Below are 21,364 nucleotides of genomic sequence, written 5' to 3'. Positions count from 1 at the left end.
CGCAGGTTCTGGAGCATGTCAGAGCTGGCGGGCCGCCGGCCCCACGTGTGTGCTCTCGCTGACAAGTGGGCAGGGGCGACTGCCTGAGTGCACCTCAGCAGACGGGGTGCGGGTGAGCACGGTGGCGTCCGGTGTGGGCTCTGCCCTCGGCCTTCGCCAGCCGTGGAGACTGAGAGGTTCGCGCCGGCGGCGGCCCAGGCAGGTGGCATGCCCTGGCAGCAGGGCACTGGGAGGGCGGCTGTTCTTCCTGGAGCTCTGAGTGCTGCTTTCTTGCCAGAGATGAAGAGTTTTCGGTGAGCTCCGTTCTGGCTTCGGATGTCATCCATGCAACTCGCCGAGACATTCCTTGTATATTCAGGGTAGGAGTTTCTCTTATTTCTTCCGTTCTAGTTTTCAGAGCCCATTTTATTAATCCTGAGAGGCCCATACAGGTAGGATCAGTGGTTCTGTGAGCCGCGCACGCTCTGTGAGGGAGGCCTTGTGGCTTGCTCAGCCCGCCACATGCCTCTTGTCCCCGCCTCCCCCCTCCCCCACGTCACACGTCACACAGGTGCCGGCGCCGCCCTGGGGCCTCACCAGCCACCGTGCCACGGCGCTGGAGGAGCTTCTGGCAGATGCTGTGCAAACTGTCTGCTTTGGGAGCCGGCTGAGTCCACTGTTGGGTCCCCACGCACTGCCTCGTGCTGGGCACTGTGAGCACTCCACACCCTCCTACCCGCCACTGGGAAGTTTTGTTGAACACAAAATTTGGTTAACCGCAAAATTAGTCCAAGAGTGATTTTTTTTGTAAGTCACATTTATTCAGAAACAACCTCTTACACACACACACACACACAGATACAAATTGCTATCACTGTATGATGGTGAGAGTATCATTTGGGACTGTGGAAGCAAGCGCCCTGTTCTCCTGAATGCACCCCATGAGCGCCACAGGAAGCCAGCGTGCGTGATCCGCCCGGAGTCACACTCCAAGAGTAACTTCATTATCGCCAGGTGCCAGGAGGCTGAAAGCTGAGGACTGCAGTTCGGAGCCAGCCTAGGCTGGCTAGTCTGTGAGGCTCTTACCTCAGCCACCAGAAAGCTAGAAAGAGGGAAGCGGGGACAGCCCAAATGATAGAGCAAAACAGCCAAAGGAGAGCTTGAGGTCCTGGGTTCGAGCCCTAGTCCCACAGATACACACACGAGTGTTCAGGAAAGCAGTGTTCAACTGGGCAGTTTGCCAGGGTGTGGAAACCGGCCAGGAAGGACTTCCCGGAGCCGTCTCAGTAGCAGTGCTGCAGACTGCGTCTGCGCAGTAGCATTGTAGCGTTGAGGCTGTCCACCCCGCTGGCGCCCGGGCCCCGCTGCACATCGCCGCGCTGTGACCTGACTCTCTGCTGTTTCTCTCGTTTTCTCTTGTGAAGGTGACGGCCTCTCTCTTAGGTTCCCCCTCTAAGACCAGCTCTTTGCTCATCTTGACGGAGAACGAGAATGAGAAGAGGAAGTGGGTGGGGATTCTGGAAGGGCTTCAGGCCATCCTGCACAAGAACCGGCTGCGCAACCAGCTGGTGCACGTGCCACAGGAGGCCTACGACAGCTCCCTGCCGCTCATCAAGGGCATCCTGGCCGCCGCCATCGTGGGTACATGGAGGCAGGGTCTGGAGGGACTGAGAGCCCAAGGGGTTCTATAATGCTGCTGAGAGTTGGAGCAGGTTTAGTCCACGCCCCTGCTGGTCCCCCCCCCCCCCCCCATGTGCAGATGCTGTGTGCTGCATGTAGCAACAGGCTCACAGCCCCGTCTTTGTTGTCCCCAGATGGAGACAGGGTCGCCGTGGGCCTGGAAGAGGGATTGTACGTGATAGAGCTCGCTCGCGACGGTGAGTAGAGACCGCGTGGCAGGCCCTGCGGGGACAAGCGCGGGCACATGAGTCACTTGGATGCGCAAGGACTGCACCAGGGAAAGGAAAGGCACACAGCAGAAAAGTAACTTGTGGCAGGCAGTGCAGGCGTGGGTTCTGTCATGTGGCCTTGACCGTGCCTGGGCACGGTGGTCGGGGGCGTTCCGTGCCTCACCCAGCGGCGAGCCCTTGTTTGGTGTGGGCTCTCCGGGAGGGCAGGCCAGGGATGGAGACCTGAGAATCGTGCGGTTCCTAGTGCGCTGAAGCATCTCCTGGAGATGGGGTCCTCGCACACCCGGCATGGCTCACTGGCCAGCCAGGGGAGGTGGGGTCTCCCACCCAGCCTTACCCTGCAGCCCGGGCAGAGGACTAGATAGGCAGAGGCTAAGATTTCCCAGGCCCCAGCCCCAGTTCTGGACCTGTTGTGGGGGTCTGGGGCAGCCAAGTTCTTTCTCCCTCGGAGGCCTGGCTAGCTGCGGCGAGGGGTGGGTGAGGAGTGGCGCAGTGCCCGGGCTTCCACCCGCAGGGCATCTGCCTTAGCCGGGAGCCGCGTGAGCCGGCTGCCGGGGCAGATGGCATGTCACCGGGGTGGCAGGCTGAGGGCCCTGCCCTCGCAGAGCTGCCACGGAGCCCGATCCCGGCCACTCGCAACTCGCCCTCTTTGCAGTGATCGTGCGTGCTGCCGACTGTAAGAAGGTGTACCAGATCGAGCTCGCACCCAAGGAGAAGATCGTCATCCTGCTGTGTGGCCGCAACCACCACGTGCACCTCTACCCCTGGGCTTGCCTGGACGGCACCGAGGGCAGCTTTGACATGAAGCTCCCAGAGACCAAAGGCTGCCAGCTCATGACCACCGCCGTGCTGAGGAAGAACGCGTGCACCTGCCTGTTTGTGGCCGTGAAGCGGCTCATCCTCTGCTACGAGATCCAGAGAACTAAGCCTTTCCATAGAAAGTTCAGTGAGCTCGTGGCTCCGGGACACGTGCAGTGGATGGCTGTGCTCCAGGACAGGCTCTGTGTCGGCTACCCTTCTGGGTTCTCTCTGCTGAGCATCCAGGGGGACGGGCCGCCCTTGGACCTGGTGAACCCCAGTGACCCCTCGCTTGCGTTCCTCTCGCAGCAGTCTTTCGATGCTCTGTGCGCTGTGGAGCTCAAAAGTGAGGAGTACCTGCTCTGCTTCAGCCACATGGGAGTGTACGTGGACCCTCAAGGCCGGAGGTCGCGCAGGCAGGAGCTCATGTGGCCTGCGGCTCCTGTTGCCTGCAGTATGTATAGTTTTCTGTTGCTGCTCTACTCGGCAGTCGGCTTGCGTTCCCTTTGCTTTGGTTTGTCTCCCTATCACAGGACGACAGCGGCCTGGCCACAGGGGCCAGACCTGGGCTGGACACCACCAAGGAGCGCGGGGTCTGGCCACTGGGCCTGCCCTGCCTGCCAGCGGCCCCAGGCACAGCCACTCCTCCGCCGGAGCCCGGGGGCTGGGGTTCCATGGGCACTCGGGTGCACCCAACAGATGATCTGCAGGTTCCTTTCTTTGAAAGGCATTCCTCGTAGAGAACCAACGTACAGGGCAGTGTGAACAAGCTAGAGGTCTGGTGTTCAGGTGGCAGTGCCCAGTAGACTGCAGGACCACTGTACCCGTGCAGTGCCGCTGCGCCCGTGCGGTGCCCCTGTACCCACGAGGTGCCGCTGCGCCCGTGCGGTCCCCCTGTACCCACGAGGTGCCGCTGTGCCCGTGCGGTGCCCCTGTACCCACGAGGTGCCGCTGCGTCCGTGCGGTCCCCCTGTACCCACGAGGTGCCGCTGTGCCCGTGCGGTGCCCCTGTACCCACGAGGTGCCGCTGCGCCCGTGCGGTCCCCCTGTACTCACGAGGTGCCGCTGTGCCCGTGCGGTGCCCCTGTACCCAAGAGGTGCCGCTGCGCTCGTGCGGGACCACTGTACCCACGAGGTGCCGCTGTGCCCGTGCGGTGCCCCTGTGCCCACGAGGTGCCGCTGCGCCCGTGCGGTCCCCCTGTACTCACGAGGTGCCGCTGTGCCCGTGCGGTGCCCCTGTACCCAAGAGGTGCCGCTGCGCTCGTGCGGGACCACTGTACCCACGAGGTGCCGCTGTGCCCGTGCATTGCCACTGTGCCCACGAGGTGCCGCTGCGCCCGTGCATTGCCACTGTGCCCACGAGGTGCCGCTGTGCCCGTGCATTGCCACTGTGCCCACGAGGTGCCGCTGTGCCCGTGCATTGCCACTGTGCCCACGAGGCGCCGCTGCGCCCGTGCGGTGCCCCTGTGCCCACGAGGTGCCGCTGCGCCCGTGCGGTGCCCCTGTGCCCACGAGGTGCCGCTGCACCCGTGCATTGCCACTGTGCCCACGAGGTGCCGCTGTGCCCGTGCAGTGCCACTGTGCCCACGAGGTGCCGCTGTGCCCGTGCATTGCCACTGTGCCCACGAGGCGCCGCTGTGCCCGTGCATTGCCACTGTGCCCACGAGGTGCCGCTGTGCCCGTGCGGTGCCCCTGTGCCCACGAGGTGCCGCTGTGCCCGTGCAGTGCCACTGTGCCCACGAGGTGCCGCTGTGCCCGTGCATTGCCACTGTGCCCACGAGGCGCCGCTGTGCCCGTGCATTGCCACTGTGCCCACGAGGCGCCGCTGCGCCCGTGCGGTGCCCCTGTGCCCACGAGGTGCCGCTGCACCCGTGCATTGCCACTGTGCCCACGAGGTGCCGCTGTGCCCGTGCATTGCCACTGTGCCCACGAGGTGCCGCTGTGCCCGTGCATTGCCACTGTGCCCACGAGGTGCCGCTGCGCCCGTGCATTGCCACTGTGCCCACGAGGCGCCGCTGCGCCCGTGCGGTGCCCCTGTGCCCACGAGGCGCCGCTGCGCCCGTGCGGTGCCCCTGTGCCCACGAGGCGCCGCTGCGCCCGTGCGGTGCCCCTGTGCCCACGAGGCGCCGCTGCGCCCGTGCGGTGCCCCTGTGCCCACGAGGTGCCGCTGCGCCCGTGCGGTGCCCCTGTGCCCACGAGGTGCCGCTGCGCCCGTGCGGTGCCCCTGTGCCCACGAGGTGCCGCTGCGCCCGTGCGGTGCCCCTGTGCCCACGAGGTGCCGCTGTGCCCGTGCGGTGCCCCTGTGCCCACGAGGTGCCGCTGCGCCCGTGCAGTGCTCTGTGCCTTTGCAGTGCCGCTGTACCCACGAGGTGCCGCTGCGCCCGTGCAGTGCCACTGTGCCCGTGCGGTGCTGCTGTGCCCGTGCAGTGCCAGTTGCTCTGTGCTCGTGCAATATGGTTAGAATAAGCAGCTGTGCTGAGCCAGGTTCTGGTGGCTCACGCCTATAATCCCTGCTACCCAGGAGCTGAGATTTGAAGATTGTAGTTCAAAGCCAACCGGGGCAAGAAAGTCTGTGAGACTCTTATTCTTTTTTTTCTTTTATTTTGGGGGGGGAGGGTGTCCGGTCGTGGGCCCTGAACTCTGGGCCTGGGCGCTGTCCTTCAGTTCAAGGCTAGTGTTCTACCACTTGAGCCACAGCGCCACTTCCAGCTTTTTTCTTTTTGCTTATGTGGTGCTGAGAAATCGAACCCAAGGCCTTATGCATGCAAGGCAAGCGCTCCACCACTGAGCCACCTTCCCAGCCCTGAGACTCTTATTCTTATCTCCAGCTAACCACCAGAAAACTGGAAATGGTGCTGTAGTTCCAAGTGGTAGAGCACTGGCCTTGAGCAAAAGAGCTTGGGGACAGTGCCCAGGCTGTGTTGAAGCCCCATGGCTGACGATAAAAAATAATAAGCAACTGTGGATGGCGGCACATGAGAAGCTAGTGCGGCCCTCGAGGGAGGCGTGCGCTCCACAGAGCTCGCTGCGCTGCACGCCTGCTTCTGTCTCTTTCAGGGCTTGTAGCGCCGGGGGACAGGGTCAGCACAGGAACAGGGGTGGCTAGTGAGGCGCAGCATGGACTCGGCCTTTGGGTGTGCTGGCACCTGAAGCTAAAGCCTGTGCGGCCTTCAGTGGGCCCTGCTGAGCTGGCATGTGCCCAGCACACCAGAGCTGGCGCATGGCTGTGGCATCCTGACACGCCGCATGCAGGTGGGGCCAAGCAAGGGTCAGAGCCCCTGAAGGAGGCAGTCGTGGCCTTTGTGCCCCTGCCTGGTGTCATACCTCTCCTCGCCCTGCCAGCCTCCAGAGCTGCAGTTTTCTGCCGTGTTCTCAGTGCCAGGGACCTGGCAGCCACGTGCACTCTTTGGTTCGGGGATCCTGGCTGCCCGCCCCCCCACCTTCCTCTCACCCCCTCCCAACGCGTATGTCACTCCAGCTGTGGAGTTGGCAAGGGCAGAAAGTAGCATTGAGGCCAGAGCGGTGCTTGGAGTCCCATGCCGGCACTGGCGCTTGGGTCTGGCCGTCCCTGCCGTGCAGGCTCATGTGCACCCCTGGAGCTTTGGCGTTTAATCATCGTTGATCAGCAAGCCGGCACCGTAGGCACCCACTCGGAGCTTGGTCTTCCGAAAGCTCATTCGGGCTAGCTGTTGCACAGTGGCACTGCGGGTGTGCCTGGAGCCTAACTCCGAGGTGTTTAACACAGGTGCTGCATCTTACCTGCAGGCTGGAATCATTTTCTTCTATTTTTTGTACTTAAAGGAGAGAATGATTGCATAGTCGGGTTGGAATGTGCTAGAAACAGATGCTTTTTAAGTGCATCCGTTTTCTGTGGGCAGTGCGTGGGGTAGAGGCGAATGGGCCTGTGTCCGTGCTGCAGTCTCCCCTTCAAGCCGTGCTGTGTGGGGCCGAGCCGTGACAGGGAGGTTGAGGTGGGTGGCAGAGCTGCCCTAACTGCCCTCTTCAGTTTCACATGCCTCGCGGACCGTAGCCAGGGATGTCTGGGAGGCCCGTGACCCAGTGCCGTGGAAGCTGGGGGGAGAGGAGACGGTGCCCATACAGGAAGCCCAGGGCCGGCCCGGGCGGAGCTGTGGTATCCTGAACGCTCGTCCTAAAAACGGATTTGCTGGTGTAAACATCCAGCCCTACCTGGCTTCCTGACCCGAGCTTTGCTCGGCAGCGTGGCCCTCGGCGTGGCCGCAGCACTGTGCTCTGTCTGAGCTGAGACCTGGCGCTGCGGCCGCACATGGAGCTGTGCTGCCCTCTCGCGGGGCGTTGGGGGAGGGGTCCGGTGGGAGGCACTGCAGAGGCTGTGCTGCGAGGGCACGGGGGCGGCGCCTGGGTGGGCACAGCAGGGCACAGGAGCCCCTGCTCACGGCCCGCCCCTCGCAGGTCGCAGCCCCTCACACGTGACGGTGTACAGCGAGTATGGTGTGGATGTCTTCGACGTGTGCTCCATGGAGTGGGTGCAGACCATCGGCCTGCGGAGGGTGAGGCGGGCGGGGTGCCCTGTGCTCACCCAGCCCCGGTGCCCCCCTCCCTCCCGGGTGCCCCCCTTCCGCCCGCCCCTGTGCACCCAGTGCCCGCCCCATCCAGCGCCCTTGGCCTCTCTGGTCCCCGCAGATCCGGCCACTGAACGCGGAGGGCAGCCTCAACCTGCTGGGCTGCGAGCCTGCCCGCCTCATCTACTTCCGGAGCCGGTCCTCGGGTGAGGGGGAGCGGAGGGAGGGAGGGAGGGAGAGAGAGAGGCTGGGGGGAGGGTCCCTTCACGCCTGCCCCGCCCACCCTCCCTGCCCAGGCACAGTCCTCAACGTGCCAGACACCTCCGATGGCAGCAAGAAGCAGATGCTCCGCACTCGCAGCAAGAGGCGCTTCGTCTTCAAGGTGCCGGAGGAGGAGCGGCTGCAGCAGCGCAGGTGAGGGCCGGGGTGGTGGGAGGGGTCCCCTCCGCTGGCCCGCGCTGGGAGTCCTCCACTGGATGCTCTGAGGTCTGCTCCGCTGGCCCGTGCTGGGTGCTTGGGGGAGCTGGACTCGGCACTCCCGCACTTAGGCCTTGTCCTTTGCACAGAGAGATGCTCAGAGATCCGGAGTTGAGATCCAAAATGATTTCCAACCCCACCAACTTCAACCACGTGGCCCACATGGGCCCCGGGGACGGCATGCAGGTGCTCATGGACCTGCCACTGGTGCGTGCGCATGGAGAGGGATGGGGAGGGCAGAGGGAGGGAGGGGAGGGCGGGGGACAAGGGGATGGGGGGGGACAGGCCTGCGCCCTCCCGCCCAGGGTCCTGCCTGTGCCGTGCTGTCTCGTGGTCTCTGGTGGGTGTTTTCCTGGCACTGCTGGACCACGTTGGGGCCGGCGTGGGGCTGGTGTGTGTGCGGCGTTGGCCCCTTGTGTCACCATAGCGGGAGTCTCCGTGCGTGACTCCTTGGCACAAGTGCGTGGCGTGGCGTGGCCTGCTGTATCTCGAGGTTCCTGTGGGACTGGCGTTCTTGGTTCCCAGTGACCAGAGGCCTGGTGGTGTCGTGGTTGTGGGGGTGCGTGGCCCCGGGCCTTCTGCCGTGCTCATGGGCCTCTCTCCCTCAGAGCGCTGCGCCCCCTGCCCAGGAGGAGAGGCCGGGCCCCGGCGCCCGGCAGCCCCCCGCCAGGAGCAAGCCCTACATCTCGTGGCCTTCCTCAGGTAGTACTGGGGGGCGGGAGCCCGGGAGCCCCGGCCCTCTGCCCCGGCCTCGCTGAGCGCCCGCCGGCCTCCCCTGCAGGCGCGACAGAGCCGGGAGCGCCGCTGCGCAGCGTGTCCGACCCGGACCAGGACTTCGACCGGGAGGTGCGGCCCAGCCCTGCTCAGCCGGGCGGGGGGCGCGCGGGGGGCGGGGCGTGGGGAGCACCGAGGGGGGGCGCGGGGAGCGAGGGGCGTGGGGGACGCGGGGAGCACGGGGGGCGTGGGGAGTGGGGGGGAACGGGGGGCGTGGCGAGTGGGGAGCGCGGGGGCGTGGCGAGTGGGGGGCGCGGGGAGCACGGGGGCGGGGGGGCGCGGGGAGCACGGGGGCGTGGCGAGTGGGGGGGGGCGCGGGGGCATGATGAGTGGGGGGCGCGGGGAGCGCGGGGGCGTGGCGAGTGGGGGGCGCGGGGAGCGCGGGGGCGTGGCGAGTGGGGGGGCGTGGCGAGTGGGGGGCGCGGGGAGCGCGGGGAGCGCGGGGGGCGTGGCGAGTGGGGGGCGCGGGGAGCGCGGGGAGCGCGGGGGGCGTGGCGAGTGGGGGGCGCGGGGAGCACGGGGGCGTGGCGAGTGGGGGGGGGCGCGGGGGCGTGGGGAGCGGGGGGGGGGGCGTGGGGGACGCGGGGAGCGCGGGGGCATGGCGAGTGGGGGGCGCGGGGAGCACGGGGGGGGCGTGGCGAGTGGGGGGTGCGGGGAGCACGGGGGCGTGGCGAGTGGGGGGGGGCGCGGCGGGCGGGCCTGCAGAGCATGGGCATCTGAGAGGAGAGCAGCAGGGGTGACTGAGTCGGGGCTGAGCGCCCCACCAGGTGAGGCGTGGGGGGGGGGAGGGGAGGGGGGGGGCGAGGGGAGGGTGGGGGGCTCCCGCTGCTTCGCCCCACCGCCCCCGCAGCGGCAGTGCGGAGGCGCCCGGGTCTTGGGGGGTTCCCCTGGCGCCTGCACCGCCGCGCGCCTGTGTGAGGTGGTGCAGGGCGTGGGGGAGGCCGGGCGGGGCTCCTCTCCGGGGGCGGGGCTCCTCTGGGGGTGGGCGGGGCTCCTCTCCGGGGGCTCCTCCCGGGGTGGGCGGGGCTCCGGGGGGTGGGCGGGACCTCCTGCAGCCTCTCCGGCCTCCGCGGGCCTCTCCTGCTGGCGGCTGCCCATGGCTGCGTCAGGGTGGGTCAGTCCTGTGTCCCCTGCTCATCTACCTCCAGACCCGCCGTGTGTTCTGCCCGTGTTCTCCACGTGGCCGGAGCCACTCTGGAGGTGTCGTCCGCCCGTGGGGCTGCCGTGCCCGTGCCCTCTGACTAAGCCGGGGCTTGAACTCGGGCCCGGGCGCTGTCCCCGGGCTTCTTTTGCTACCACTTGAGCCACAGCGCCCCCTACAGTTTCTGGTGGTTACTCGGAGATGACCATGGGGGCTTTTCTGCCTGGGCCGGCTTTGGACCACGGTCCTCAGCCCTCAGATTTTACAGAGGTGAGCCACCAGCGCGCGGCCCCCTGCTCAGCCTCCGGGCTGACTGCGTCTGCGATCTGAGCCCTACTGACGACGAGCTCTCCAAACCTGCTGCCGCTCTGCGGCTCGTCATTCCGTAGCTCCCAGCTTCTGTGGCTTCCCGTTACTTATCCTTCAGGGCTGGAGCTGTGGCTCCAGGGGTAGAGCACTTAGACAAGTCGGAGGCCTTGAGTGTGCAGTTCAAACCCCAGTACACCCAACCCCGGACCCTCTGCGGTTCTGCTTCTGTTCTGTGAGGTGGCTACTGTGTTAATCTGTGTATACACAGTGGGAAGGAGATGGTTTCCTTCTTTTTCCGTCTGGTACTGGAGTTTGAACTCCAGCAGAACTTCCTACTTGCTAGCAGACGTTCAGTTCTTTTTTAGATAGGGTTTCTCGTTTGTTCCGGTTAGCTAGTCCTCCTGTTTACACTTTCTACATAGTTGGGATAACAAGCATTGTTCACTGCCAGCTTTTGACTCTCATTTTTTGTTTTTGCCTGTCCTGGGGCTTTAACTCAGGGCCTGGGCGTTGTCCCTGAGCCTCTTTGTGCTCAAGGCTAAGTCTCTACACCTTGTGAGAGCCACCAGTGCCACTTCTGGCTTTTTGTGTGTAGTTTATTGGAGTTAAGAAAGAGTGCTTAGAGCTGTGATCCTCAGATCTCGGCCTCCTAAGTAGGATCATAGGCATGAACCACTGGCACCCAACTGTTTATTTTTAACCACACTGGGAGGCACTCAGGGCCTTGTGCTTGGTAGGCTGATGCTCCACCACTTGGATCTCTAGTTTTGCTTGTTGCGAGTTTGGGTCTAGTGAACTCTGAGTCAGCCTCAAATTGCTACTTCCGACCGTAGCCTCTTGCATGGCTGGGATTTATAGGAATGAGCTGCAGGTGCTCTGCTGCCAGCCACTTTATTTTATTTAATTAATTATTTATGTTGGGTCCGGTCGTGGGTCCTGAACTCTGGGCCTGGGCGCTGTCCCTCAGCTCTTCAGCTCAAGGCTAGCACTCTACCACTTGAGCCACAGCGCCACTTCCGGCTTTTTCATTTTGCTTTATGTGGTGCTGAGGAATCAAACCCAGGGCCTCATGTAAGGCAAGCGCTCTACCACTGAGCCACCTTCCCAGCCCCCCCCCCCCCCCCCCCCCCCCCCCCCCGCTTGATTTTTTATTGAGCTGTTCATCCCTTCCTTCCTTCCCTTCTTTTCTCCCTTCCTTCCTGGAGTCCTTGAGCTGCTTTTACTGGAGGCTGGTGCTCTACCACTTGAGCTACAGCTTCACTTCCAGCTTTTTTTTTTGGTAATTTATTAGAGATAAGAGTCTCACAGACTTTCCTGCCTAGGCTGGCTTTGAACCACAATCCTCAGATTTCAGCCTCCTGAGGAGCTAGGATGATAGGCATGAGCCACTGGAGCCAGCCCAATGGAGATGGTTTCTTACATTTTGCCCAGGGTGACTTTGAACTGCCTTCCATCGTGTGTGTGTGTGTGTGTGTGTGTGTGTGTGTGTGTGTGTGTGTGTGTGTGCGCGCACGCGCTTGCTCCTGTAGCTTGATTGTGGTGCCTCAGTGCTATCCCTGAGCTTTTCTTTTGCTACACCACCTTAGCCAGAGCTCCACTTCTGGCTTTTTGATAGTTAACTGGAGATAAGGGTCTCATGGACTTTCCTGCATGAGCTGGCTTCCAATTGCTATCCTCAGATCTCAGCCTCCAGAGTAGCTAGGATTATAGGTGTGAGCCATTGGCACTTGGTAAATCTATTTAATTTCTTTTTTGTGTGGCAGTGGTTGGTGTACCTTTTTTGGTTAAAATTATTCCTAATGTTATTTTCAGTGTTTTAAGGTTGTTCTTTGCTGGACTATAGAAGCTGTTGCTCCTGTGTTGCTCTTGAACCCTGCAGCTGAGCTGAGTTCTCTTTGGGGTCTGTGTGGATTCTGTGAGATTCTCCATGTAGAGAATAGTGTCATCTGCAAATAGTAGGTCAGTTTGCTTCCTTTTCACCTTGGAAGTGTTTTCTTGCCCAACTGTCAGGCTAGAACTTGCAGTGTGACGTTGAACAGCAGCGCTAGAGCTGTGTCTGTGTTGTTCTGACCTCACGGTTGTCTGTGATGTCAGCTTTGAGAATGATCTCAGCTGTGGGTGAGCATCCTTATCATGTTCCTGATTGACCCTGGACTATGGCGTCGCTGCGGGCTTTCCCTAACGTCCCTGTTCCATGGAAGAACTCCCTCCCCCCCCCCCCCCCATCTCCCTCCCTCCACCTCGAGCCTTTCCTGGAAGCATGGTGTGTGTGATTTCTGGGCTTGGCAGCTGGCTTTCTTCGATCACTTTTGAGCACAAAAGGGTGGTGGTCTCACTGTGGAGTGTGAGGAGCAGCTGACCGGGGCTCCCACAGCCTCCCTGACCCCCGTGTGACCCTCCACAGCCCTGGCGCTTGGCCCTCACGTGTCCCCTTTGCTTTCCCAGCCTGACTCTGATTCCACCAAACACTCAACCCCGTCAAACAGCTCCATCCCCAGCGGCCCACCGAGCCCCAACTCGCCCCACCGAGGCCAGCTCCCCCTGGAAGGCCTGGAGCAGCCGGCCTGGGACGCCTGAACCCAGCGCTCGGCCTCCGCAGCGCCGAGACTGAGCTGCCCGCCGCGCCGCACCGCGCCGCAGGAGGTGTAGAGTCAATTTGTAGATACGGAGATGCAGAGAAGTCTATTATAGTAATGATCCGTCTTTCACCACGTGGTTGGGAGGAGACCAGAGGCACCCTCCCTTCCGTTTGCACATGAAGGACCACGCACCTCTCCCGCCGAACCTCTGGGAGGCGCTGGCTTGGCCCCGGCCTCGGCCTCAGCCTCAGCTGCCCGCAGGGAGAACTGGGCCCCCAGCAAAGCCGCCCTGGCTCCGTGCCTCCCACGCCACTTCCTCAGCCAGAGCACAGAGGACAGGACAGGCGTCCTCCACGGCGGCCTCGTCCATTCGGCGCTTGAGTGGTCAGCTGCCAAGATCCTGCTGACCCCTCAGTGCGGCCATCGCGTCTCCTGCCAGCCGGCCCATACCGGCCTCGGCACCAGGCGTGGCCGCCCTTCCCAAGTGTCTCCCAAGCCACCGTGTGCCAGGACGTGGCAGAGCCCCAGGGCCACCCAGCCGCCCTGGGCCCTTCCTCACCCCTCCCTGCATGGAGCCCCGACCAGTGCCCCGCGCCTCCTGGCGCCCCCTCCTCCCGCACCAGCCCCGTCTGCCACCTAGAACCGCCCCCCCCATGCCAGGCCCGGCCATGCACGCGCGCTGCCGCGTGCTGACTACTGCGTGTATTTAATCTCCCCTCGTGCCATGCAGGTGAGGTCCTCGCACCACCTCTGCTCGGCTCCCGAGCACGCACGCCCCCGGGCTCATGCGGGGCCAGGCGCCCCCTGGGTTTGGGGGTTCTGGTTTTTACTTTTTTAATGTCAGTCTGAGTCTTTGTAATTATTGAATTGTGAGAACATTTTTGAGCAATTCACCTGTCAATAAAGCAGATGGCAGTTTTAAAGTTCCCTGGTTTGTCTGGCTGAGGTCACCAGGCCCCCGGGGAACCTGTCCTCTAATGCAGCAAAAGCAGGTCTGCGAGGGGACACCCGCGTGGGGGGGGGGCGCCCAGGCCCCTCCGCAGGGCAGGGGCATGGTGGGGCGCGGCAGTGCTGCTGGGAAGCAGGTGGAGTGCCGAGCAACGCCCGAGACCTCGGAGACCCCTGGGTCCCATGAGCAGCAGAGTCCTGTGGTCACTGCCGGTCTTGCCCCCGGCCTGGCGGCTGGGCGGGGCAGGGCGGTGGTGGCTGCAGGAGGCATGGAAGGGCCTTCCTGCCATCATGGAAAGGTAGGGACTAGGGGGTGGTTCTGGGGGGACCAGCAAAACAATTTCCACAACTGAGTCCACGTCTGACAACAGAACAAAAGCCACTGGGCTCCTAAGAGCTAGGACTCCAGGCACACACCACGGGCATCCAGTCTTTTTTGCAAAAATAATTTTGCAGGGGCTGGGAAGGTGGCTCAGTGGTAATTGCTTGCTTTGCATGCATGAGGCCCTGGGTTTGATTCCTCAGCGCCACATAAGCAGAAAAAAGCCAGAAGTGGCGCTGTGGCTCAAGTGGTAGAGCGCTCGCCTTGAGCTGAAGAGCTGAGGGACAGCGCCTCAGAGTTCAAGCCCCACAACCAACCAAAAAAAAAAAATTATTAAGGTGCTGTATAGGGGGATTGTCATTTTGTAAGTCAAATTCCTTTTTAGAGGTCACCCCCTTTGCCTCCCTCCAAGACAGAGAGAACAAAACAAAGCAAAAAGTAATGAGGCTATTTTTGCTTTTTGGGTTTCTTTGGGGGGAGAGGGGCAAAGTATTATAGTATAAATAGTATTTTAAATGTTCAGAAACCCTGCTGGAAAAAATCCTTTAATTTTTTAGGCTGGGCACTGGTGGCTCACACCTGTAATCCTAGCTACTCAGAAGGCTGAGATCTGAAGATTATGGTTAAAAGCCAGCCCAGAAAGTCAGTGAGACTCTCATTTCCAATTAACTACCAAAAAGCCACAAGTGTAGCTGTGGTTCAAGTAGTGCCTCAGTGAGCCCACAGTTCAAGCTCCAAAACTGGCACCAAAACAAAGCCACTTTTCAAACTACAGCAATTGCTATCTCTGTATTACAACTTACAAGTCTGATCCTTCACATTTGCCTAGTTTATTTTCAAGAGTTATTTCTGGATTACCCATGATCACTGAGATAGTGAATAAGCATAATCAGGTCTTTTGGGATTTTTTGGGTCAGTCATAAGGCCTGAACTCTGGGCCTGTGCCCCGTCTCTCAGCTCTTCAGCTCAAGGCTAGCGCTCTACCACTTGAGCCACAGCGCCACTTCCCGCTTTCTCTGCTTATGTGGTGCTGAGGAATCAAACCCAGGGCCTTGTGCATGTAAGGCAAGCACTCTACCACTTTAATCAGGACTTAGTTGTTTCTTTGCTGGAAATTACAAGTTGTTGAACTTGCATTGTGTTGGTGCTGGCTTGTTCTGGAAGTTCCTTGGGTCTCTGGATGCAGTGTTTAAGATGGGACTGCGGCACCCAGTACATAAGAGCTCTGGCGGCTGAAGTCAAGAGAGAGCCCAGCCTTTGATCCCCAGTGTCGACAGAATAAATAGGAGCAGGAGGGTGGCAGCTTGATCTATTTGCCATGTGATGCTCGTGATGCTGGGAGACCCAGCACCCAGGTGTGCACAGACCTGCGCTCAGCCTGGCATGAAGGTGGACCAGAGAAACTCCCGAGATTCCACAGCCTGTATCCAGGTCCACCACTCCCTGTGCATCTGACTACTTCTTCCACAGCACCCCACAATCCCAATCTCCTACAGGCTCGCCCCAGGTTCCACTCTTCCTGGAATCGTAGGAGAAAATTGATATCTCAAAGACACAGACCTCAACTAATGCCAAGAAGGGCTTAAAGCCACAGGTGACAGAATCCCAGGGGAGGACTGACAGCCACATTTTCCCTATTGTACCAGGTAATCAGACACAGACACAGAGGCTGAGAGGTCCCTACAAATGGACATTTTTTTTTTTTGGGTCCAGTCGTGGGGCCTGAACTCTGGGCCTGGGTGCTGTCCCTCAGCTCTTCAGCTCAAGGCTAGCACTCTACCACTTGAGTCACAGCGCCACTTCCGGCTTTTTTCTTTTTGCTTATGTGGTGCTGAGGAATCGAACCCAGGGCCTCAGGCATGCAAGGCAAGCGCTCTACCACTGAGCCACCTTCCCAGCCCCCAAATGGACGTTTTTGTTGCTATGAATTCTTAAAGCAGGAGGCCTTTGCAGACCTGTATAAAACCCTTTCCATCTGCCTTGTCCGGTCACCCACGTGGCCTTTGGAGTCCTCTAGCCCCAGGCAGCGCACCATCTTTCCCTTCTCTATCCGAGCCAGACCTGACGCCCCGACAGGTGTGGACCAGGGTGTGTTTCTAGTTAGGACCCTGGCAGAATGACGACTCATTCACAATGGTCAGCACCGGGAAACCACTGCATTGGTAAACACGTCCAATCACAAAAACCTCAGGCGCCCGACTTGTCTGCGATTTCCACAAATGCCTCATGGGAATCACCTGAGAGGTGGATCAGCTCGAGGGTCCACAGGCAAGCGACTTCCGAGACTCAACCGCGGCACCCGGACCCAAGACTCAGTCCACTGCCTGGAATCCAGCCGGAGGACGTCCAAGCCCCTCCTCCCCTCCTCTGACCTGACTAGATCTAATCTGACCTCCCACTGGGACACCCTTTGCTTTGACCCTCCGGGTAACCTCTGGACCCTGCTGTGTTAGTCACCAGTGAGTCATTAAGATGGGGGCTGTACCACCTGGAGGCCAGGGGAGAACACGGTGCATTCACAAAATGGACGTGGCTAGTGAAAGTCAGCGTGTCCGTGCGTCCCAGCGAGCAGCTCGCTCAGGACGCCGAGAACCCAAAGCGAAGCCAGGTTTAGGGCGGCAGTGGCCCACCACGCCCAGGGCGGTCGGCGGGTGGCGGGGCCGGGCCTGGACCCAGCGCTCGGAGGGAAGACCACCCGGCCCAGTCCTCGAGGGCGCGGCCACGCCAGCCACAGACAACCCTTTATTGGTTCTTGGCGTCCAAGGAGAGAGCAGGGAGGGTCGGGGTCAGAGGGCAGAGGTCGGGGGCCAGGCCGACGGCGGGCGGGGCAGCCGCGGTCAGGCCTGGGCCTCGGCCTCGGCGGGGAAGGTGAAGAGCGGGTTGACGAAGTAGCTTTGGCGGGCGTCGACGCTCTCCGGGGCCAGGCTGGGCGGCTGCGGGAACGGAGCAGGGTCAGGGTCAGGGTCAGGGTCAGGGGTCAGGGCAGGGCTCGGGGGACCCCCGGGCCTCCCCCTCACCAGCTCCACGGAGGCGGCCTCGCCGAACACGGGGTTCCGGAAGCCCAGGGGCACCTCTGTGGGCGCGGGCTCGGGCGCGCCGCGCCGCATCCACCTGCGGGCACGGGCCGGGGTGAGGCTGCGGGCGCCGGTGCGGGGCGCGGCCGCACCCCCAACGCCGCCGCCCGCGTACCTGAGCCTCCCGGTGCGGCACAGCAGCAGCAGGGTCCCCAGCAGCGCCAGCAGCACGGCGGCCCCCACGCCAGCCGCCAGCCCCGCGCGGGCCCCGGGTCCTTCCTGTTCCACGGTGTCGCCCCGCACGGGCTCGCCCGACAGCCGCAGGGCCGCGGACATCACCCCCAGGGCCGCGCCTGCGGGCGGGGCGGCTGGGCTCAGCTCCGGGCGCCGGCGGGGCGGACGCCCGGTGAGGAGGGGGAGGGGCGGGGCGCCCGGTGAGGAGGCGGAGGGGCGGGCAGGGAGGTGGGCGGGACGCCCGGTGAGGAGGGAGGTGGGCGGGACGCCCGGTAAGGAGGGAGAGGGGCGGGCAGGGAGGTGGGCGGGGCGCCCGGTGAGGAGGCGGAGGGGCGGGGCCGGCAGGGAGGTGGGCGGGACGCCCGGTAAGGAGGGGGAGGGGCGGGCAGGGAGGTGGGCGGGGCGCCCGGTGAGGAGGGGGAGGGGCGGGGCCGGCAGGGAGGTGGGCGGGGCCTTACCGTGCTCCTTCGCGTCGGCCACCAGGGCGCGGGCCAGCTGCTCCGCAGCACCGGCCACGGGCCGCGCCTCGGCCACCACCACCTGGATCTCCGTGCCCGCCGCGCGCGCCGCGGGGGAGCGCGGCACCCTGGACACCGCCACCTGCAGGCCCCGGTGCTGGGGCTGGGGAGAGGGCGGGGTTGGCGCGGGGCCGGAGGGGCCGGGCGGGCGCCCCTCGCTGCGGCCCGCGCCCCCATTACCAGAGCCAAGAAGAGGTCCAGCACCCGGGCTCGGTACCGCTCCAGGTCGAACGTGGGGCCGTGGTCCAGCGACACGACGGCGCCTGCGACAGAGGGCCCGCGGGGGTCAGCGCTGCGCGGCCGGCCGGGCGGGGCCAGCCCGCTGGGTCGCGGCTGCGGGGCGCTCACCGCACAGGTCGCAGCACTGGCCGAGGGGCCGCAGGGCGGAGCGGCAGGCGGCGGCCGGGCAGCGGCCGCCCACGGGCTGGAGCAGCGCGGCGCAGATCCACGGCAGCGCCTGGGGAGGCGCGGAGGGCGGAGGTCAGCGCGGGTCGGAGGCGGGAGCCGCGCCGCGCCGCCCGCCCCGCCGCGCGGGCCGCTCACCTCCGCGTTGCCGCAGACGCAGCCGGACCGGTCGGCGCAGGGCTGGGAGCCCAGGCTCAGCGAGCCCGGCCCGTGGAAGCGCAGACGGCCCTCGCGGGACGCCAGGAAGGCCGCCAGGTCCCTGTCGCGCGTGAACGTCTGCGGGAGGGCACGTGGGTCTCCCTCGGGCCGGCCCGACGCGGAGATCCCGGGTGCTGAGGACCTCGCATGCGGACGGGGGTGGACTCGAACCCTAGCCCTGCTCACCTGACCCAGGGCTGAAAGGCTGCGGATGCGCGCGGGGCTGGCGCCCGGGCCGAGCTCCACGCGGAAGGAGGCATTGGATGGGAAGAAGACGTCGTCGTCGCTGCAGGGCACGCGCTCGGCGTCCACAGAGAAGAGGCCTTGCGCCTCGTCCCGGGTACGCCACAGGTGCGGGTCCCACCACGAGAAGCGGTCCGGATTGCGGAAGACCGCGGGGCCCCCTGCGGGAGATGTCCCAGTCCCTGAGGCCCCGCCCCCGGGCGGCCGAGACCACGCCCACAGGACTGCCAAGTCCCGCCCCGAGAGACCGAGACCACGCCCACAGGACTGCCAGGCCCGCCCCGAGCGGCCGAGATCACGCCCACAGGACTGCCAGGCCCCGCCCCGAGCGGCCGAGGCCACGCCCACAGGACTGCCAGGCCCCGCCCCGAGCGGCCGAGGCCTGCCCCTGCGTCTCACCGGCGTTACAGTTGGGGTGCGGGCCATCACCCGCCACGCGGAATCCCGCTCCCGAGGCCAGAACCAGCTCTCCATCCAGCGGCAGGAGCTGCGGGAGACGCGGACTGAGGCGTGCGGTGCCCCGGGCCCTCTCCAGCCGGCGGAACCTTCAGTCCGGGCAGGGGGTGCGGGAGGCCGCGCTGCTGGGGCGGAGTCCCGGCCCGCGCCGCTGCCGCGGTCGCTGAGGCCGAGGTGAATTCCGTCCGCGCGTGAACGGTCGACGGGACACGCGCACCCCCTTTTGAGTTTCCCAGGATCTTAAATGCAAGCACCGCTCTCGGGCCCGACACCGGGGTCCGCGTGTGCCCGGCGCCCGCTCTTCCCGGGGTCGTCCTCGGGTCTCCTCAGAGCCTTCGGCGCGTGGAGACCGTGCGGGATGGGGAAGGCCCGGCACCCTCGTCCCGCCATCCCCGGGACTCTAGCAGGCAGCGGGAAGCGGCCCGGCGCCCGTCTGCGGGGTGGGCGCGGCCGGCGGAGCACGTGCGCGCTTCCCCGCGGCGCCGCCCCGCGCCCCAGTCCCCCGCATCCCGGGGACCCCGGGCCCCAACCCCCGCGCCCCAGACCGTACCACGTCGGAGATGGCGTGATTCTCGCGCACCAGGACAGTCACCGCCTGCGGGAGACGCGGGTCAGCGCGGAGGGGCCGACACCCCGGCCCCGCAGCGCCGACCCTGGCGGGACGCGGGCACCTTGTCCGCGGGGAACTGGACGGCGGCGCCCGCGCACGGGGTCCGGTTCTGGTTCCAGTTGGCGGCGGTCTCGAAGCCGGTGTTGGGGACCCAGACTTTGTCGGCGGCCCGGGTGAGCGCTGGAGAAAGGGCGCCTGAGAGCGGCCCCGGGAGGCGGCCCAGCCCTGCCCGAGCCTCGGCCTTCCCGGACAGGCCGCCTCCGGCCCGGCGGCGGGCGGGCGGCCGGGGCCCCGCAGAGGGACGTGGCCGCCTGGCGGGGCCCGACGCCCGACCCCGGGCGCGCGGGGAGGCCGTCGGGGAAAGCTCCCGGCCACGCGGCAGCACCAGGGCGCAAGAGGCAGGGGCCGCCCCTCCACGGGGAAACTGAGGCCGCTGAGGACCGCGCCCGTTCGCCCGCCTCCCGCTCCCGGGGTCCGCCCCGGGGCCCCTCGCCCCGGCCTACCGCAGAGCTGCAGCCACAGCAGGAGCCGGTCCGCTGCGCCCATCGCGCCCGCCGCCGCCCGCGCGCCTGCGAGACTTTGCCCGCGCGGCCACGAGACCCGGCGGGGCGGGGCGGGGCGGGGCGGGGCGGGGGGCGGGCGCGTCCGGTCCCTCGGGCGGCTCGGCCCCTCCGCGCCTCCGGGCCCGGTGCGCGAACGGGCTGAAGTCCGCCCGGAGCCTCGGGTCCCCTTCCCGGCCTCCGGAGCGGGCGGCGGGAGGGCGTGGGGCGGAGCGGAGGGCCGGGCCGCGCGGGTCAGCGGGCGCCGCCGGCCCGCCTGGTGCGGAAGTGGACGGAGCGGAGGGCCGGCCGGGGTGGGCCGCACGTGGCCAGCGGCGCGTGGAGGAGGCCGCCGGCGGAGGGAGCACAGCCCGTCCCGCGCTCCCGGCCCTCGCCCCGCCGACCCCGGTTCCGGCCTGGCACTTGGTGGGACCGGCCGCGAGCCCTCACCCGAGGGCTCTCCGGTCTGTCCTGCTGCTGCTCGGTGCTGGTCCTGGGCGCTGCCAGGAGCTTCCCAGCCCCGCTGCCGCTCTACCACCGGAGCTTCGGCGCCACGCTGGCTTCCGGCCCAGACTGGTTTTGAACCACGATCCCCAGATCTCGGCCTCCTGAGTAGCTGGCACAGGCGAAGGACTGAGACTTGTTTGAGGAGGAGGCAGCCCGCTCGCGGCCTTCGTCTGCACGGGGCTCTGCAGTTAGGCAGGGCCGGCTGCCGGAGGGGTGGCTGCCGGCCGGAACCCGGCCTCACCGAGGAGCCGCGTCCACGCGTTGCTGCTCCCCCTTCTAGGTGGACTGGGCGCCGGATCTCGGAGCAGAGCCGCTGTGCTGAGCCAGCTCCACCGGGGCAGGCGGTGGCCAGGGGTGGGGGGGCGGGAGACTCACGGGGTGGAGGCTGGGCCTTGGAGTGGGAGCTTCCTTGGCTGCTGCCCACTCCCAGAGCCTGCAGAGCGAGAGCAGTGTGTGCGTGTGTGTGCACACGCGTGTGTGTGTGCGCATGTGTGTGTGTGGGGGAACGGTTAACTCCTGGAAGAGGTGGCCTTAGGCGTTAATGAAACCAGAACCAGGTCAGGGCCGCAGCCACAGCGCTGCAGGAATCCATCCGCTACGCCCAGCGTGTGTCCACGGCAGGCCCTCACCTCACGCCCAGGAGAGGGCAGGAGGGGGGCCTCTGAGGAAGGGGAGGACAGACCCTTGTCTTGCTATCTGCTTTAAGGTCTCTTCCAGAATCTCACGATGTGGCTGGTCAGGGAGGGCAGTGTCATGTGGCTCTGTCTAGCTGCTGGTCGGTCTGTTTTGGGCTGGTCACCTTCCCGTGCTGGTCCTGGTGCACACCTCCCTGACCCCAGAGCTGGAATCCCTGAGGAGGCCT

At 64.9% G+C, this 21,364-nt stretch overlaps 2 protein-coding genes across 3 annotated transcripts in view; one reads left to right on the top strand and one right to left on the bottom strand.

Moving 5' to 3' along the window:
• Window positions 1-18,073, top strand: part of Cdc42bpb (CDC42 binding protein kinase beta) — an 88,990-nt gene extending 70,917 nt beyond the window's left edge. Inside the window, exons 27-38 of one of the 2 annotated variants that reach the window (XM_042696858.1) lie at window positions 278-359; window positions 1,404-1,620; window positions 1,794-1,856; window positions 2,545-3,141; window positions 7,119-7,216; window positions 7,350-7,434; window positions 7,525-7,642; window positions 7,795-7,912; window positions 8,314-8,407; window positions 8,487-8,551; window positions 12,375-12,506; window positions 18,058-18,073. In XM_042696858.1, the coding sequence (XP_042552792.1) occupies window positions 278-359; window positions 1,404-1,620; window positions 1,794-1,856; window positions 2,545-3,141; window positions 7,119-7,216; window positions 7,350-7,434; window positions 7,525-7,642; window positions 7,795-7,912; window positions 8,314-8,407; window positions 8,487-8,551; window positions 12,375-12,506 (1,669 nt within the window). In that variant the 3' untranslated portion in view covers window positions 18,058-18,073. Of the gene's footprint in view, window positions 1-277; window positions 360-1,403; window positions 1,621-1,793; window positions 1,857-2,544; window positions 3,142-7,118; window positions 7,217-7,349; window positions 7,435-7,524; window positions 7,643-7,794; window positions 7,913-8,313; window positions 8,408-8,486; window positions 8,552-12,374; window positions 13,436-18,057 lie in introns of those variants that run through there. The other variant, XM_042696857.1, reaches the window with a different exon arrangement.
• Window positions 16,508-20,045, bottom strand: Amn (amnion associated transmembrane protein). Its single transcript, XM_042696862.1, has 12 exons — window positions 19,960-20,045; window positions 19,518-19,636; window positions 19,397-19,441; window positions 18,790-18,877; window positions 18,334-18,551; window positions 18,088-18,225; window positions 17,893-18,001; window positions 17,725-17,807; window positions 17,485-17,647; window positions 16,968-17,145; window positions 16,796-16,889; window positions 16,508-16,711 (listed from the first exon to the last, which is right to left on the bottom strand). Exons 1-12 carry the CDS (start codon window positions 20,000-20,002, stop codon window positions 16,616-16,618), a joined length of 1,374 nt encoding a protein of 457 aa, XP_042552796.1. The 5' UTR covers window positions 20,003-20,045; the 3' UTR covers window positions 16,508-16,615.
• Window positions 20,046-21,364: the final 1,319 nt, after the last annotated feature.

This window comes from Dipodomys spectabilis, unplaced genomic scaffold (assembly GCF_019054845.1).
Source record: "Dipodomys spectabilis isolate Male_0828 unplaced genomic scaffold, ASM1905484v1 ptg000212l, whole genome shotgun sequence".
NCBI lineage: Eukaryota > Metazoa > Chordata > Mammalia > Rodentia > Heteromyidae > Dipodomys > Dipodomys spectabilis.
This window is presented reverse-complemented; position numbering and strand designations above follow the sequence as displayed.